This window comes from Chelmon rostratus, chromosome 2, assembly GCF_017976325.1.
Source record: "Chelmon rostratus isolate fCheRos1 chromosome 2, fCheRos1.pri, whole genome shotgun sequence".
In the NCBI taxonomy this organism is placed as follows: Eukaryota; Metazoa; Chordata; class Actinopteri; order Chaetodontiformes; family Chaetodontidae; genus Chelmon; species Chelmon rostratus.
In genome coordinates this window covers 11,589,036-11,606,404 of record NC_055659.1, presented here as the reverse complement: position 1 = coordinate 11,606,404, position 17,369 = coordinate 11,589,036, and the positions used below count along the sequence as shown (strand labels likewise).

Genomic DNA, 17,369 nt, shown 5'->3' with positions numbered 1-17,369 from the left:
CATGCAACACATAAACTGAATTTATGATTAGAGCTATTGCTTCTGGGTCGTTTCTTTGCAGTTGAATCTGTTAAAGTCTTTCAGAATAATCCGAACGACCAGCCTCATCGATGAAAAGCGATTCGCCCTGCAGTTGATACTGGATTTGACAGTTTTCCCATGTTTTTATTTTTCCTCACTGGTTGTTTAATTTTGCTGATCCGAAAAGCTCATCGCTAACCTGTGAGCGTGCATCTCATCTGTGCTGGAGCGCAGACTCCTCACACAGGAGCTTTTAGCCGGCACAGCGTCCAAAGTTATATCAGCAGTGCGACTCCGACGAGGTGCAAATTAGGCTATTAACTCATCTCGCGACATTTTCAGTATTATACTAACTGCAGGTTAATGAGAACAGGTATGTGCGCACCCCCTCAGCTCCCCCTCCCCGCCACGTTTTATGGCTTGACTGTTATGCGCGTCGCACCTGCGCTCAAGTACCCTGGAGTGGACCCCGTCCTGCGCCCCATTCACTCCTGGATGGCTGTAGGAAGTGGTGCATTGACAGTCCTTTGTGTTGCAACCTGGACCGTAATCTGTTTTGCAACTGAAAAAACATCCGAAATAAAACTCTAACGCAGCGTTCAGGACCCCCACCTTGGCTTTCTGGTGCCCCCCACCTCTCAGTAACTCTGCGAGATAATACAAGCGAGCCGGGTAGCTTTTTACGGCGCATAATGCGTCCTGCTGCAGAGTGTGTGCGCAGTAAACAAACCGGGATCTGACACAGTCAAAACGATTAGAGAAGAAGAAGATTACCTGCACGGAACTTTCACGGATGATCCACTTGATTAATCGACCACTGCATGTAAACTCTAATCAAGCAATGATTAGGTGTTCGCTACAGTATCAAAGCATACACTCCTGTAAGCATAAGCACAGGGAAAGGCCTGTTGTAACCCTGCCAAGCCTGATTAGTATGAAAATGTCACTAAAATTTCAAAAATAAAAAACAAACTTATTGTCCCTATAGCGATATTATGAAACAAGAGCCAACCTCATGCACAATAAACAAAAACTGAAGTCATGAGATGTGATATATATATAAGCATATTCTAAAATGTCTGATTTTATGTAATTAACAAATTTAGCAGATAACTTGATAACACAATAGGAGCAGATAACATCATAATGCGATATCTTAATTGCTCAGGAGGGTTTACTTTTTCTGTGATTCTAACAATGATTAAAACTCCAGCCACCTCAACCTTTTCAACTGCATGAGCTCAAGGTCGCATTTTTATGCAAGACCCTTTTCCCTACATTATCAGCTCATGATGCAAAACCAAACACATCCCCCTCCATTCCTTCGCCCATCACGACTGCTGGGGGTTTGTCTCTTAATGGATTCTGGAAGAGAAAGCATCCTGAAGGTGGGGAGGGAGTGGAGGCCCGAAGAAAGAGAGGGACAGAAGGGTCATCATGGCTCTTTGTGGCAGGATGGATAGAGGAGAGGGAGGAGAGAAAGAGGGAGGAGAGGAGGTGGACGAGGAGGGGGGCAATAAACTTTGCTACAGATGAGGGTCACAGAGGTGCAGAGGTGCTTCTGAGGTCCTGGGAGCTGTTTTTTTAAAGTTATGCTTATATACATCCCTGTATGTTGGTGCTTCAGGTTAAGTGGAAACGTTTTTCATTCAAACATTTGATTTCAAAGTGAAAATTTCTGACTCAGGCCTGATTTGTTCAAATGTATGTATAGAACTGTAGCTTGTAACAAGCTACCTGAAATCTAAGTTTTGTGAGGTTGTGTTGTTTATTCAACTTGGCTAAAAAAAAAAAAGTGCCATGCTGCACTTCTTTTGATGGGTTTAACCACTCAAAGTTAAAATAAATCAACCGCAGCATAGCCCTCTTTGTTTACTTTAAAACACGCTCTTACTGCACTCTAATGTACTTCTTTTATAGATACATTTAATTATGCACTGTTTGAAGGGTTTACTGATTACTGATGGAGTATGACTAAGATTGGTATATTGAATGTTTGTGCACAGTCTTATTTTGATTTAATAGTTGTGTGGCGTAAAGTAAGGACACAGAAATGCTGTGGCACTATAGTTTGAGCTTTCTACTGTCTTGTTAAAACAACTACCTCTACACACACACACACGCACACAAGGAGGAGGAAGCAGTCCCACTGGGGTTTTGTCCCTGACTGTGGTCTATGGGTTCAAAGCTTCTTGCATGGGGAGGAGAGCCCTTAAACAGCATATTAAGCAGGAGTTAATTATATGCCAACCTAAGTGACAAAGGAAAAGAAAAGCCTCCCTCTGAATGGCAAGACAAGAAAAGAGAAAAGTCATTATGCTGCCCACTTCTTTGCATTTGAAAAACTCAGTTCTTATTTTGGCATTTCCATTTGTAACTCTACAGAAAAGTGGAGATCACATTGTAGAGAGTCGACGACACAATCTCTGCATCAGTGCCGTCTAACGTTTTACTTTCAAGTCTAACTCAGACCCGTTAAAGAATATATCTTAAAAACACACACACACACACACATTCTCAAATTTTGTGAAAAGGAAGCCACGGTCAATTACTATGGCCTGAGGCAGAAGACAAGGCAGTGTTTCCTACATGTCCATTCTGAAGGAAGGAATCAGTGAAGGACACTGTGTTTTAGATCTGAATATTATGTAACTGTGTCAAATCAGGAGTTAAGTAACAGTCTAAACATTGACCAAATACAGCAGGCCTCTTCAATATCCATCAAAAAGCAAAGCCTACCTCTGATGACGAGTCACCACCACTTTTCATATACTGTACACATTTGTGATGGTTCATCCAAAGGGTGACTTCTTAAAATCTACAAAGATGTGTGAGCCTATGGTAGCTGCAACATTACATTTTTGATGCACTAACACTTTCACAAATGTGTTTATTCATGTAGGCATAATATTGTGGACTGTAAAATTGTATTCTTTTCCCTTTCATCTCCAATCTGCTGCCCTTGCTGCAAAGACCCCATTAGACCCTGTTGTGGAGATTCAGCTATTGTTTCAAATAACAAATGCGGATATGCCAGATTGCAAATCAGTCGGACCGTCAGGAGAACTTCCCCTCGCCTCGGAGCAAATGAGTCAACCCTTAGCATCACTGCCAGGCTGTAGTGGCTGCCCTGAGTCTACTGTGCCATGCCACAACACCACAATGCCAATATAGTCCAAGCACACTGGGGCCCCTCAACCAAAATGAGCCAACACTGTAAAAAGTAATGGTGGTGGTGCCATGTTAAAAACACTACATTAAAAAGTTGCTGTAAATCATCTTTTTAAGACCACCAAACACAGCGGATTAGCTGACGGCGTTAGCACACAACGAGGTGTTATATAAAGTGATGAAAATAGCTGGCAAGGTCCTTTACCAGGCTATCAGGATATCCTAATAGTATTCTAATATTTGAGTATATTCACACTTACCATTGGTGTTCAAGTCATCAGGAAGTTTTAAAAGTTTATTTGCAGTTTGATTAATTTATTATTAGGTTGGTTAAAAGTTTGAGCTAGCTTGTTTACCTAGCCTGTAAAGTTGCACGTGCAGTTTTAACTATGTTGATTTAGAAAAAAAAAATGATAGGATGATTTTTGTGCGGGACTACTGTTTGATTCATTTTAATGGGCCAGCTGATCGCTAATACAAGGGCAATTAATATTTGTGATAGTGTAGTTAACCAATACCCTTATACTTAGCTATAATTAGGCTATTCGTTTTACTTTGTTGTCATGTAGATTGAGTAAGTGTACACAAGTGGTTCTGAAACTGGCGGAGGGATACTTCACTTGAGTCCTGACATAAATCCGAGAGGTCACAAGGTGATTGAAGGGATGAGAGAGAGGGAAAAAAATACCTCTGATACACAAATTGGGTCTATTTTTATGTGTTTTCTCTAATTTTGTTTCGCTCGAGGGAAAAAATCACTCTTTGGTTGCACTGCTCATAACTCACTTCCACACCACCATATCCTGTGATGTGAGGTCACAAATAGACATGACTTCATTTCAAGGAGTCACAAGCCAAAAAGATTGGGAATCACAGCCGTGTGGTGACATATGAAACAATATGATGGTTATGAACTTTGTAAGTGTCATTTCTTCTCCAAAATTTCCCACCACTCTCTTATGTGATGTCTTTTAAAGCAGATATGTCATGTTGATAATATTTTACAAGCCAGATTTGTGTAGTTTTTCTTTCTTACAGCATTCAGCAGCCCACAGTGCCAGTCCCCACTGACCACAGAGAGCCCGTCCAGGCACTGATGTCATCAAGGGCAGCCATTTTTAATGCTAATTCACTTACATATGTAGCAGCCTAGGAGATCACTGTAGCTCATAATAGGCTGCAGTGACAGGCAGGTCTAAATCATATTCATAATGAGGGGTTTTTCCAATTAGGACAAGGACAAAAAGAAGGATGATTTAGGATAAATATGCTCTGCTTGGCCACTTGGTTAGACTTTTAATAATTTTGGGTTAAAATGGCATTGGATCAGAATTATGCAAAATATAAATTAACTGCTTACAGGGGTGACACTTTGTAGAGTGTGCAGCATCCAAGTTATGCTGTAGGGGCTCCATTTGTAGTGAATGAGAGAGAAATACTGTTGGCTATCTGTGCTTGATCTCAGGTTGTGCTGCACTCTATTGGAGGAAAGCAGTCATTACATGAATCCACTGGGCACAGGAACAAATGACATCCACAGTTATACCAATGTCTTCACCTGATAACTCGTTTTATGAATCTAAGTCTCATTAGCCTGAAATTACAATTATATAAACACCTAAAACAAACCTCTTTGATGTATAAAATAAGGCTCATTACAGCATTTGAGTATTAGCATTTGAGTAATATAACACAAAAACACTTCACAACTACAGACATGAAAAGAAATGTTCGACAAACAATCTGCATCCATCCCACTGAACATGTTTATTCATAAACTGGTAAAATATAGCACATTTGTATAAAAATGTAGAAAATTGTACACAAAATATAACACTTGGCTTTTGTCTATTATAGTTAATGCTACTATTATAGCTTTCTGTTGCTAAAGGTGATATTCTTTTGCCAGCAAAAAAGTCAGAATGAAGGATGACAGTTATAAAAAACACACACACACACATAGAAGGCAACGTCCATAAAGTTCATTAATATAAAAAGATAATTTTATACAAAACATCTCATACATTCTAAGGAACAGCACTATCAGTCAATGTTCATGCCCTTATTGCTAGTGTTAGTGTTGTGTTAAAATAGACTATTTGTGCATCTTTTTCTCAGTCATTTTAAGGTGTCTTTGGTAGGTTGTACACTTTTTCCAAAATGAAGAAATGCTCATTTCTTGCTTAGTAAACTTTTGACGCAACTATTTTATTCTGATAAGTCATATGAAATGCTGCAGCAATGTGGCCTTATTGAGTCTAGCTGTGCTCACATGTGTACTTGTCTGACTATTAAAAAATACTATGACGATTCCTTATCGCTATCAAAATGAGGTTCATGTGAATAGTCACAAGAGACAGAGACCTTTCCACACAGTGCTGTAGTCAGTGCAAAGCCACAGTGTAAAATTAGTTCTCCTACCATGAGCTGCAGCCTTCTTCTGTATGATACAGCTCAATAGTCGCACAAAAGTACCTCAATTTACACATAACTACACGTATTTTAATACAATAGGAGCAAGTGATAAACTTCCCGCTTCTTGATCCCCTGTTCTTAATTAGTAATGCAGAATTTTCCTCTTTGGGATTAGAGCCAAAGTGCAGCAACACTGTATTATGAATGTACCTCAGTTTGTCAAATACAGGCAACTATTACTGATCTGTTAACAGATACAAACCAGCTGACTCGGGTTTCATTCAAAATATTCAAAATAGCCGTCATCCTCAGCTGAGTCATGTACGAGTCGTGGGTTGGGTTAATGTTGTGCGAAGGCATTATGTTTGAATACATCAGACATACTGTAAAGTAGATGGGTTTGTTACACACGTATTATGTTGGAGCTTTACTCAATATCCCCCATGTATGCACCCTAAAAAGAGAAAGGCCCTGTCTGTATTGCAGTTATAAACACCACTGAAAAAAAATACACAGCTGCTTTAGGAACACTTACAGTAAATATGTGGAGTGCAAACTCTCTGTCTGGAAAGGCAGTTACAACACACATGTATTCTGAACACCAAAGATTCAAACACCAACAAGTCCTGAGTGTCTGCGTAGGCTACTGTATGTGTGTGTCTGTGACTGCATTTGTGCATGTGTGGGAATACTGATATACCACTATAAAGAGTGTGCTGTTCATGACAAGAAAGAAATCTCTAGCAGTACAGATTAATATTTAGTAGCACCGAGAAATGATTTCTCCATCACTAGAAGAACATCTTCAGGCTTCACTCAGCTCTTCGAACAACCGTCTTACAAACTCCTGTCTGAACATTAACCTTCAGAATCCAAGCAGTCAATCACAAGGCAGGGGGTGATTTATCCACTGTCTCATTGTCGTATACACAGCATATATAAATGTATATAAAACGTATTTACATGCATCCTTCTCTGCTCCACTGTTGCTACAACCCTACATTACTGGAATGCCTGTTTGGAAAAAGTTCAGCGTCAGTTTCTTATCAGGCATACAGCTCTGTGTCTTATAGTAAGGCACAGAAAAACACCAAGTACCAAGGCAGCGAAGGAACAATACAGTGAGGGAGGTTGATCAGGCACCTTTGGTTTTAAGGTTTTGGATGGGGATTCAATTTTAAAACCTTTGATAGGATCACATTTGTAGCTCAACTTGCAGCCGAAATGCATTACTACATATCATCAATTCCTGTTACATGGGTATCCAGAAACGACAAACCCCCAGCCAGTTCATCATCTTGGCTCGAACAAGGGCTAATGTGTTGGGTTCACGTATAAAGGCTTAAGGGGAGGTATAAAACAGCCCAGACTAATGATCCATTACATAAAATGATTAATTCAGAAGTTTGTCTATCTCACCCTAGCTGGGCTTTCTTGCAATGTACCAAGGGAAATCACTCTAAGCGACACAACTTAAGTGTTTTAAATTCCAGGCTGGTGACCTCTGGATACTTGGCTACATACACTTCCATGAGGGATCTCAATTTAAACATTAAGAATGGGCTAAGGCCTCTACTTGATTGTTAGTCTGAAAAAAGATGGCCCAAAGTCTTCTTCTAAGACAGTGTGTTCAGGTATTTATTCTCCCCAGCCAGCGAGGTAAGCATGGACGTCATGTCCCCCACAGCCATGTTGGACAGGCCAGAGCCTGCAGCTAGGCTGACAGAAGTCTGGGGGGTGGTGAGGCGGGAGGAGGCCTGGGAGGAAGACCCTGGTTGACCCTGAAGGGGATTGTTGACTGGGCTGAATGTGGAAGATTCAGCATCATCGATGATGGAGGTGAAGTCTATGCGAGCATTGTCCAGGTCTAGGTTTTCTAAGGCATTGGAGATAGGGCCAGACTCAGGATAGGGATCCAAGGGGGCAGACTTTGTGCCACCTGTTGGGTCCAGGTTGGTGCCCATACTGTGCTGCTGGTTGAGACAAGGTCCATTCTGGGGGTCCATGTGTTTCTCCATATCCATGTTTATCTGGCCCGAGTAGTACATGTTGTTGTTATTCGAAGGAGAGAACATTTCATTTTGCGGGTGCTGTGGATGCTGAACTGGAGGAAGTCGGACCCCTCGCCTGGGGCTCGAAGTGGAGTGGACAGGGCTGAGGTGGGGTGGGCTGCCCAAGTAGACTCCTCCTACCTGTGACAGGCTGTTCTGACGGCTGAGAGGTTTCCGTCCCTGAGGAGGCCTGGGGACCACCATCTCCTGGCCATAACATGAGCCTTGGAGACCTGTCAGCTGCTGTTCTTTAGGTGTCACAGACGTGGGCCCTCGGCTGTGGGCTGGAGGGCTCATGACCAGGTTCTGGTTGGGGTAGGATGGATAGGCCTGGCTGGAGTAAAGACTCTGGTTTTGGTGCTGTGGACTGTGCTGCATCATTGCGGTCTGGGCACTCATATCCATGCTATCAGATAGAGGAGGAGGTTTTATTCCACTCTGCTGCTGCTCTTGTTGCTGCTCCCACATGAGTGCTTGCTGGGACTGCACATAATTCCTCACCATCATTTCCTTCACTTGCATCATGGGGGTTTCTGACCTCTGCCCATCTGAAAGCGCAGTACCAGCACAGCCCAAACTCAAGCCTCCTCCACTGGGGAAGGAGTTCTGGTTCTGACCCGGGAAGTCACAACTAGGATTGTTAGAGTTCCTCATCATGACCTGGCCTGCTTGCTGTGGGTAACCCTGGGTCTGCTGGAGGAGCAGCCGCTGCTGTTGGAGCTTAGCACTTTGACAGGCATCTCCACCACCCATCCCAGGGTGGAACTGCTGCTCAGGCTTGATGATGAGTTTATGGGTTCCATCAGGACTGTTGTAGAGGCCTGTCTGATTGTTGAAGTGGGCCTGTGTCTGTTGAGGCTGCAAGCTGGGATCTGAATACTGCATTCCTCGCTGGTTCTGGAGAGCATGGCTGGAAGTTTGGATTTGGCTGTGGGTATCACTCCAGGGGCCTCCAGCATCACCACCCTGCCCTGTGCTAGGGTAATGGGGGCCTGAGGGACTGAGCTGGCAGGTGCTCATACTGTACTCGGCCTGTTGCAGAAGTGTATTAGACATGCCCTCTGAGTGAATAGGCCTTGCTTGGCCTATTGAATTTCCACCCGCCCTGGAAGTGACTTCCCCTCCCTGGGTCTGGTAGTGCCCTTGCATATAAGCCTGGTCGGGGCAGCTCAGTGAGTCATGGCTCGGGGACAGTTGGTTTGAAAGAGGACCTCCACCTCCAGCTCCTCCAAGAGTTTGGTGCTGTTGTTGGTATCCCATGAAGCTTCTCTCTCCAGGGGGCATCATCAAGGAACGATCCCTGGCATCAACAGGGGCAAGGTGGGGCTCCATACCCATAGCCTCCATCATTACATTCTCTGTAATGCTAGGTGGTCGAGGGGAGTACATGTGGCGGGCAAGACTGGACTCAGAGCCACGGTGTTGCAGCGCATTCCTTCGGCCCATCATGGCTACATTGTTAAGGCTATTGAAGCGCTTGGGGAGAGCTTGTGGATCTGCTGCTGATCGAACTGGGTCACTGGCTCGCCTGCTATTGTTACCTGGAGCTTGGTGAGGGTAGATAACACCAGTGCCATACTCTGTGTTGGCACTGTGTCTACGTGGACCCCCTTGTTGAAGGAAAGGTGGCAGAGGCTGTCCCTGGTACTCACTCAAAACACCTCCTCTTCGGCCTGGAGTACCTGTCTGCTCCATATTGGGTAAAGGAGTGGGTGGTGGTCCACCAGTTGCTGCAGCATATTTGGCCTTTAGGCTGTATTGCTGGGCTGGTGTTAAATTAGGAAGACCTGGCAATCCTCCTCCTCCAGGACATGGAGCTCCTCTGCGATTGGTCTCAGGAGAGAGGGGGTCTCCCCCACTCTGGTCTGGGCCTAGGAGGTGACATCCTCCCCCAGCTGTGCCCCCCATTTGTGAGACCTCGCTGGAGCGCCGGCTGGAAAGATAAGGAGACACCATGGAGGACCGCCGGCTGACAGTATATGCAGAGCTTAGGCTGCTGGTGCCACTTCCTCTCCTGTCATTAGAAGAGCAGCCAATTGATGTGCCACCTCCTAAGTCGTGATTGGACAGCTCCATGACTCGCCGATTTGAGAGGAGAGGAGAAGGGGCACACATTCCCATATTCTCCCCTGGACCTGAAAATTAACATCCAGAAGGAGGAAACAGCTTAGACACAGTTAATCGACCCAAACCAAAAGTTAATTTAGAAGTCACACTGAAACTATGCCTTAATTAATCAATATGCCCACAACTCAGTTCTGAACGTTATTTTTTTTATTCAATCACAGAACATACCAGGGAGTGCAGGGAGCTTGCTATTGGCACAGCGGGCAGGAGGGGTTGGCCTGCGGATTTGCTTCAGCTTGTCAATCTTAAGGTTTTCCAGCCTCTTCAAAGCCTGTGCTGACATTCCCATTGTTCCTCCTACACTTCCCGGTTCCCCTCCTCCTCCTCCACCTGCAACTCCGTCCTCCAGTGCCGTGAGATCCTCCAGACTGCCTGCTGCATTCAGGTTCATCTCCACCCCACTATCATTGTTGTTAGCGCTCCCCAGTGGAGAGCGTTCGCTACTGCAGGATGACTGACCTCCAGGGCTTGGCTGGGATTTCTGAAAAAAGCAACGTATTGTGATGTGTACTTTAAGATACTGACAACCCTTTAAAAATGGCAGAAATGTTAAGTATATGCTTTCTAATTAGATTAAAATAAACATTTTGAGCTTTGTGTATTTTCTCACTGTATATCTAAAGGAGATTGCAGGCCAGAAATACAATCACTCACCAGAGCAGTTTCAGGAGCCAGCAGTTTGCAGTCCTCCCTGCGTGTCTCCTCTTTTTCCAGCAGCAATTCAGAGCTCTGGCCTCCAGGGGTCAAAGCTGAACCCGGGGGTCGAGGTCCTGTATCTCCTCGATGCTTCTTGGTGATGTGGGCTTCAGGGCCATGCACCGTCTTCACGTGTTTACGCAGAGAGCTTGGATCTGTGTACCGCTTAGTGCAGCCAGGGATCTTACATACATAGGGTTTCTGTAAAAGAGTAGACAAAATCTTATTTGAGTGCACAGTCCAGCATGACAAAATGTACTTTACTGCAACTTCACTGATAATGAAAGGGTCTCTAATGTATATCAACAATTTACAAAGCCAAGACAGCAAGTAAATGTGTACATTATTATACCTCATTGGAGTGAGTTCGGTTCTGGTGCTTGGCCCGGTCTGAGGCATTGGAGAAGGCCTTGTTGCAGCCTTCATGTTCACACACGTATGGTTTCTCTCCAGTGTGAGAGCGCAGGTGGGTCTTCAAATTCTCGAGGCGGGAGTAGGCCTTATTACAGCCTTCAAACTAAAACGGAAATACACAAAAAATATAACAGTATAATAACAGGCACGTTGCAACAAAGAACACAACTTCCAATAATCTTAACTAATAGACTATAAACTAATAGCAATAGCCAGTCTGTGAAAGTTTTGCATACAGGCCTACAGTCTTACAGCTGTACTGTATTTGAGCTACAGTACATTCAGTAAGCAAAAGCTTTATAAACTGGTCTTTCTTCCTTGCATTAAGGATCTGACAACAAATCAAACAACAGCAGCGACAGAAACTGAGAGAAATAAAGCACATCGACAGAGAGCAAAGATAAACTCACAGTGCACTTGTGTGGCTTCTCTCCTGTGTGTCTGCGCATATGAACCACCAGCATGTACTGGGCTTTGAAAGGCCTCTGTTCTCGAGAGCACTCCTGCCAGTGACATACAAACTCCTTCTTTTCTCCATGGATGTGCTCATTGTTGATGTGCTGTTGAATAAACACAGAAACACTTTTTAATTATCAAAGTGGCATACTGTAGTTACCTTTTTGCTAAAAATGCTGTATTTCTCCTGCTTTTTTGTTTCTCCATTCAACAATATCTATCGGCTGATCTCTCACTTACATGAACCAGCTGGTCTTGTGTGTCAAACTCCTTGTTGCAGCTCTCCCAGTGGCAGTTGGTTTCATAGATGGCCTCCTGTTCAGGCTTCCCATCCTCCTTGTCCAAGTCATCTCTGCCATCGAGTAGACCCAGGAGAGGGTCCTAATGAAATATACAGGTGTAGACCAGAAGCTCATGACTCAAGTTTAAGAAAACAGTGTAAAAACATAAACATGCAATTTTACTCTGTGCATTTATCTTGAAACCACGTATATGACCACATTTGGACTCACTGTTCTTGACAGATCTAATGTTGAAGCTAAAATGTAAATGTGTGAGCGTGAAACTACTTGTGAGAATAAAACTATACCTGAGTGCCAGTGGAAGAAGGACTGGCCACATCTCCCTCTGACCTCTCCTCCAGGCTCTTCACATTCATGCCATCCATCACACCTCCCAGGCCGGGCTCCGTCTTCAGCTACGAAACAAAAACACACATCAAATCATCAGCATGCTTTTTTTTTATTTTTAACATCTTTTTCCTCCAAAGACGTTCACATGCATACAGTTCACACAGATTTTAATTCTCAATGCTTTAGCGTCCTATTCCCACCTCCCATCCATCCCATTCATCCCAGCAGTCAGAGGCAGAGGGTGCTCTGATACTGAATTGCTCGGACTGCTTTGTAAAGTGAGTGAGAAAGCCATCTTACATGTCCATGCTTGGGCGGAGCATGGAGCCGAGGATTGTGGGGAGGTAAGCGGGAAGCTTGGCAGGGACCTGGTGGGTGTCCTCCCAGAGGCGTCACCCCGCCTCCTCCATACATGGAACCTTGTTGCCTGGATTGGCAATTTATATTGCTGGAGTAGCCGAGGGACGGGCTGTGGATGACAGAAAAAAAAACAAAATATGTCATCTCTAATGCAATAAAAGCTGACGGAACTGGTGAGGTATTCAAATCGATCAGAATTAATAAAACCGGTTACCAGTTTCCTGAAACAGTAAAATATACAGGTGAATGTGTACATGTATCGCGGGCATATACATATTTGTTCATCTAGTTTTCTTTTTATACTGGAATATGTAACCTTTTTGTCATTATTTGCATTTAGTATTTTCTTCATTTTAAATGCCTGCAATAAATCACCCTATTTGCTGAGCTTGCTTGCAGCTATCAAGTTGGGGCAAACAAGCACAGTTGAACAGGTAACATTAAAGTTTTGATTTATCCTTTAACTGATTTTATTGCAGTTCACTTGCATTTGATGTCTATTTTTAACCACGTGTGGTGTCTTTAGGGATCTAATTACCTCATGCTCAGACTAGATGCGGTTTGAATGTAATGTTGGGTGATAAATATCAGTGTGGTAATGTGGCCAAATGAGGGGAGAGGCAGTAACAACAAATGCCTTAAAGTAAAACACTGCATTTTGAATAGCTATTTTAAAATCTGGGAATGTGCAGCAGATACTTTGAATCCAGTACCTTGAATAGAAGACCTTTCTAGTCTGATGTAATAGATATGGATATTGCTGGCTTTTAAATACTTTTTTGTGCTTAGCATAGAATAGACAAAAATATCTGACCTCATGGCGCTCACAGAGAGATGGCCATAAGAACTGGCACCGTTGGGGTTGCAGCGAGAGTTGACAAAAGCCACCAGGGAATTGGGTGATGTCCGGATCACCGTCTGCAGGTCCACACTGGCATCAGACAGAGGAGAGATGGACAGAGCTCTCTTTTTACTCAGCTTCAGCATGGAACGAGGTGTGGAGAACCTAGAGCCTAAAGGGGACCAGAGGACAGCGAGAACAGGAGGGTTAGCTTTGATGACGAAAATCTTTTAGAGACATTTAGCTTTATAATGAAAGGAAACAGTGTTTACTGACCATCGCCTGAGCCAATCTGATCAGAGCCGGGTTGAATCTGGCAGAAGTTGTGATGTGAGGACATCATGTTGTTCTGGTTACAGTAGGGGGTGCTATTGCCACCTGTTAGACATTAAAGAGCAACAGTTGTGCTGAAACATACCAATGCAAAGATCCAAATTAACATCAAGATAGTGAGGCAAACAAACGGTTTCTGGGTCACTGCAGCTCACAGTGTTGCATGTCTTCGAAATCTAAGATACACATCATGCTGACCTGAAGTCTGGTGCATTCGACAAGTGCTAATTGGTTCTTGCTTGCTTAATAACATCACTTGAAGTACAGCTGTAAGAAGCACTTGTAAAATCTAGATTTTCTGAAATAACAGTGAGAAACAGAGACAATTCACTGTCCTGGCAGGTTTTGTAGTCTAGACTATGTCCTTCTGAGATAAATGAGACAAAACAGAACTGGTAAGGTAAGTGAAGCAGAATTTACAAAGGGAATATGACACCATGCATCTGCATCCAGACTAGACTTAATTTGAACTCACTCAAGACTTCATCCTACGTGTGTCAAAGAATAGATACCCAGGTATCTATTCTTTACCGCATATATAGAGGAGATTATTATGTAATGTCTGAAGTAACCAGCTGGCTCCTGTTCAGTATTCATATTAGCAAATTAGACATGTTATCATTTTTAGTTAACTGAGTGATTTAGTTTAGTTTAGTCCAAACAGCTGCAGAGTAACGGACACATGTATCTCAGCAGTACAACCGGCCTTCTCTTGACTGCAGATCTTCAGTCTCTCTTTCTTACTCAGTCTCTCAGGTGTCTTTAAATCCAAATCATTAGCAGCTGTGAGATTCAGGCGATGTAAAAGATACTCTGACTCACCCTCTGTGGGCGGCATGCCCCTGTGGCCCATCATACTGTGTGGCGGTGGGGCCTGAGGGGGCCTCATGTATTGATCCATGCAGTGGCCCATCCCCTGTCCTGGTCCTGAGCCATGAGTCATACTGGGAGTCATGGGATTATACATGGCTCGGCAGTCCTGGGGAGGGCCGTTAAGGAGCGGGGCACGCAGCGAGGACACATCACTGTAGGGAGACTGGTCTGACGGGACTAGGCTGCAAATATCAAAGAAGCACAATTATGAATTGTGATAAATAACCTCAGATTAATGTGAAAAAATGGCCTCTGCAAAAAGTAATGATGGGAGCTTCTTTAAATCCCACCTCATCTATAACATGAAGTATTTATAGTAACTGACAGAGATTAATTTAGAGGCGGTGCACGGCCTGGAAAGAAACGCTGTCTGAGGAATTGAACTCCAGAAGCTCTAATCTCTTGTGATGTCTCGTTCTCACCACTAGATGGAGTATAGCCCCTGGTCTACATTGTGGAAACTTACTCATTTGGGTTTTCCCCTTCCAAACTACAGAAGGAAAGCTTCATTGGAACTTTCCAGTCTTCTCATGAATTTAAATGTTTTCTCTGACCTTTCTTCAGTCTCACTGGTTAGTTCAAAATCAGTCTCTCCTGTCCTCTCTCTCTCTCGCTCTCTCTCTCTCTCCCTCCTCTCCTAAAGGGGCAGACTTCATCCATCCACCTTCTCCTAAGTCGTCCTTTCAGTTCTTTAATTCTTTCACCACAACGTGTATTCCACATAGGAGCTTAATCTGTCCTCTCTAATCCACTGTGCTGGTTCCCCCCGAATCTACCTCCCTCCCATTCTCACTCCTTTCTCCCTTTCTCTTCTCCCATTCATCCCTTCTGTTCTGCTTCTCTCTCTCTAGCTCTCTCTCTCTCTACCCCTCTGTCCTTTCTGTCACTTTCTATCTCCTCTTCCTCTCTCCCTCCTCCTCCTCCTGCTCCTCTGTCTTTCTCTGTCCAGCCCAGCCACCTTTCTCTCCATCTCTCTCTGTTTCTCCCTCACTCTGGGTAACCTGAGCGGGGCGCGAGGCAGTCATGCAGAGCGCAGCGGGGCCTGGTCAGCCTGTAATTAGCAGCTGTCAGAGAGAGGCCGAGTCCACCCGCAACCTGGGTGGCATGAGGGAGGGAGGGAGGAGGGGGAGAGGGAGGAGCGGGGGAGGAGTGAGGGGCTGAGCTAGCACTGTGTCCATAACAATTACAGCGAGACCTGGGCTTCTGCACCCTCAGAATATCTGTGAGATTAAAATAGTAACAGTTTCGGAGCATCTAAAATGAGTATCATCCCTGCCATCTACAGAGGGACTGCTGTGATTTCTGGTTCTTTGTTAATAAAATTGCCTGTTGGCAAGACGAGAAGAGTAGCTGTGGTTGCAATGCAGCAAAATTGGAACAAGTGCCCAGCAATTAAAGAAATAAATCAGCATTTTGGGAAATATGTATATTTGCTTTCTTTTGATGAGTAACATGAGAAGACTGATCTGACTGAATCTTAGCATAAAGTCTAAAGCAGGGGGAAACAGCTAGCCCGGCTCCATCTAAAGGTAAAAAAATCCTCAAAATCTTGATTCTTATTGACAAGGCACCCCTGTGCAGAAACAAGAAAGACCATTTGTGATTTTAAGTTTGATTTAATAGTTTGTGCTGGAGCCATTTCTTGGCAAACAGCTGGGCGCAGTGACTGTGCAGTGTGGATGAAAGAACTGTTGTTTGTCAAGAAAAAGCTCAAACATGTAAGAATTAATCTGCTGAGTCCTTGTATTGACCGCAGTCACCGACATATTTTAATTGTCATATATGCTGACTGAGAAAAAAAGTTGGTAGTGATGAGTCGGTATTTTACAACAAGAACATAGAAATTTAAAAGATCCCTTTCAAAAAGGTTGGTAAATGTGCATTTTTATAAAAACAAGAAGAATATTGGTCAATATATCGCTGACTCTCAAATATCTTTAACAGTATCAGCCTCAAAACTCCAGCAATGGTTTGGCTCAATTCTGAATCTTTCTCGTTTTTGCATTTTTGTTCTTGCAGAGTTTAAACAAACAACATACAGCATGTTAGCTTGGAGTCGTTGGTCAGAGTATTTGTGAAGTTTGAGCAGAGCAAGGTTCGCTTTTCAACCCTTTATTACGCTAAGACAGGCTAACCACGTCCTCAATCTTGCTCTGAGCTTAACATTCAGATGTCGGAGTGATATCAATCTTCTCAATTTACTCTTGGATATAAAGCAAATAAGTGTATTTCCCAAAATGTTGAACTATTCCTTATGTTTTCTCTTATGTAAAACAGCTGTGGAATTCACCATGACCAGGAGAGGTTAAAATGCAGCCACAGAGTAATGAGTGAGGACGGAGCACATGCTAACTGCTGTCTTACCCTCTGGAGGGCTGACTGGGTGAGGTCTCGTAGTGATACAGCCCCTGGTGTGGCTGCATGTCCACTGGCATTGGAGCTCCGAGACCGACTGCTCCCCTTACACCCTGGACCTGACATGCAGAGACAATGACACGGTTAGGATTACCAAACAAACCCAACCAGCCTACACTAAACTATACCAGAAAGAAAAGGCAAATACACAAAAACAATTGTGGCTGCGGAAAAAAAGAATATGTAGGATGTTAATAACAGACCAAACCAAACCAAGCAAAACAGTTCAAGGGCAGAATAAGCTCGCTCTGAATAGCTTGAGTCATACTTATTTTAAACAGAGCTGGTCTAAAGAACTAAATCCATTACTGAAGTAAAAGTAAAAATGTAAAAACCACAGAGGAAATAACAGGAAACACACAGTGACAATGCATCACTAAAAGTCCTTCATTTAAAGTTTTATTTATAGCAAGAGAAATGTGAACGGTTAAGAGTCAAATTTTGCTAAGCATCAAAAGTAAAAGCACTAATAGTGACCAATGTAAATGGTGTTAAACTTGTAGATTTGCATTTTGCAGATGGTGCAGGTGGTGCTATACCTGCTTCAATCCATTATGTCTTAGT

At 43.6% G+C, this 17,369-nt stretch overlaps 1 protein-coding gene across 2 annotated transcripts in view; it reads right to left on the bottom strand.

Moving 5' to 3' along the window:
* Positions 1-4,930: 4,930 nt before the first annotated feature.
* gli1 (GLI family zinc finger 1) overlaps positions 4,931-17,369 on the bottom strand; it is a 51,763-nt gene continuing 39,324 nt past the window's right edge. For both annotated transcript variants that reach the window (XM_041957143.1, XM_041957148.1), the window contains exons 2-13: positions 16,755-16,864; positions 14,340-14,572; positions 13,461-13,562; positions 13,158-13,356; positions 12,284-12,452; positions 11,941-12,048; positions 11,592-11,732; positions 11,306-11,455; positions 10,834-10,998; positions 10,440-10,682; positions 9,954-10,266; positions 4,931-9,793 (exon numbers count right to left, since the gene is read on the bottom strand). In XM_041957143.1, the coding sequence (XP_041813077.1) occupies positions 7,224-9,793; positions 9,954-10,266; positions 10,440-10,682; positions 10,834-10,998; positions 11,306-11,455; positions 11,592-11,732; positions 11,941-12,048; positions 12,284-12,452; positions 13,158-13,356; positions 13,461-13,562; positions 14,340-14,572; positions 16,755-16,825 (4,464 nt within the window). In that variant the 5' untranslated portion in view covers positions 16,826-16,864 and the 3' untranslated portion in view covers positions 4,931-7,223. The remainder of the gene's footprint in view (positions 9,794-9,953; positions 10,267-10,439; positions 10,683-10,833; positions 10,999-11,305; positions 11,456-11,591; positions 11,733-11,940; positions 12,049-12,283; positions 12,453-13,157; positions 13,357-13,460; positions 13,563-14,339; positions 14,573-16,754; positions 16,865-17,369) is intronic.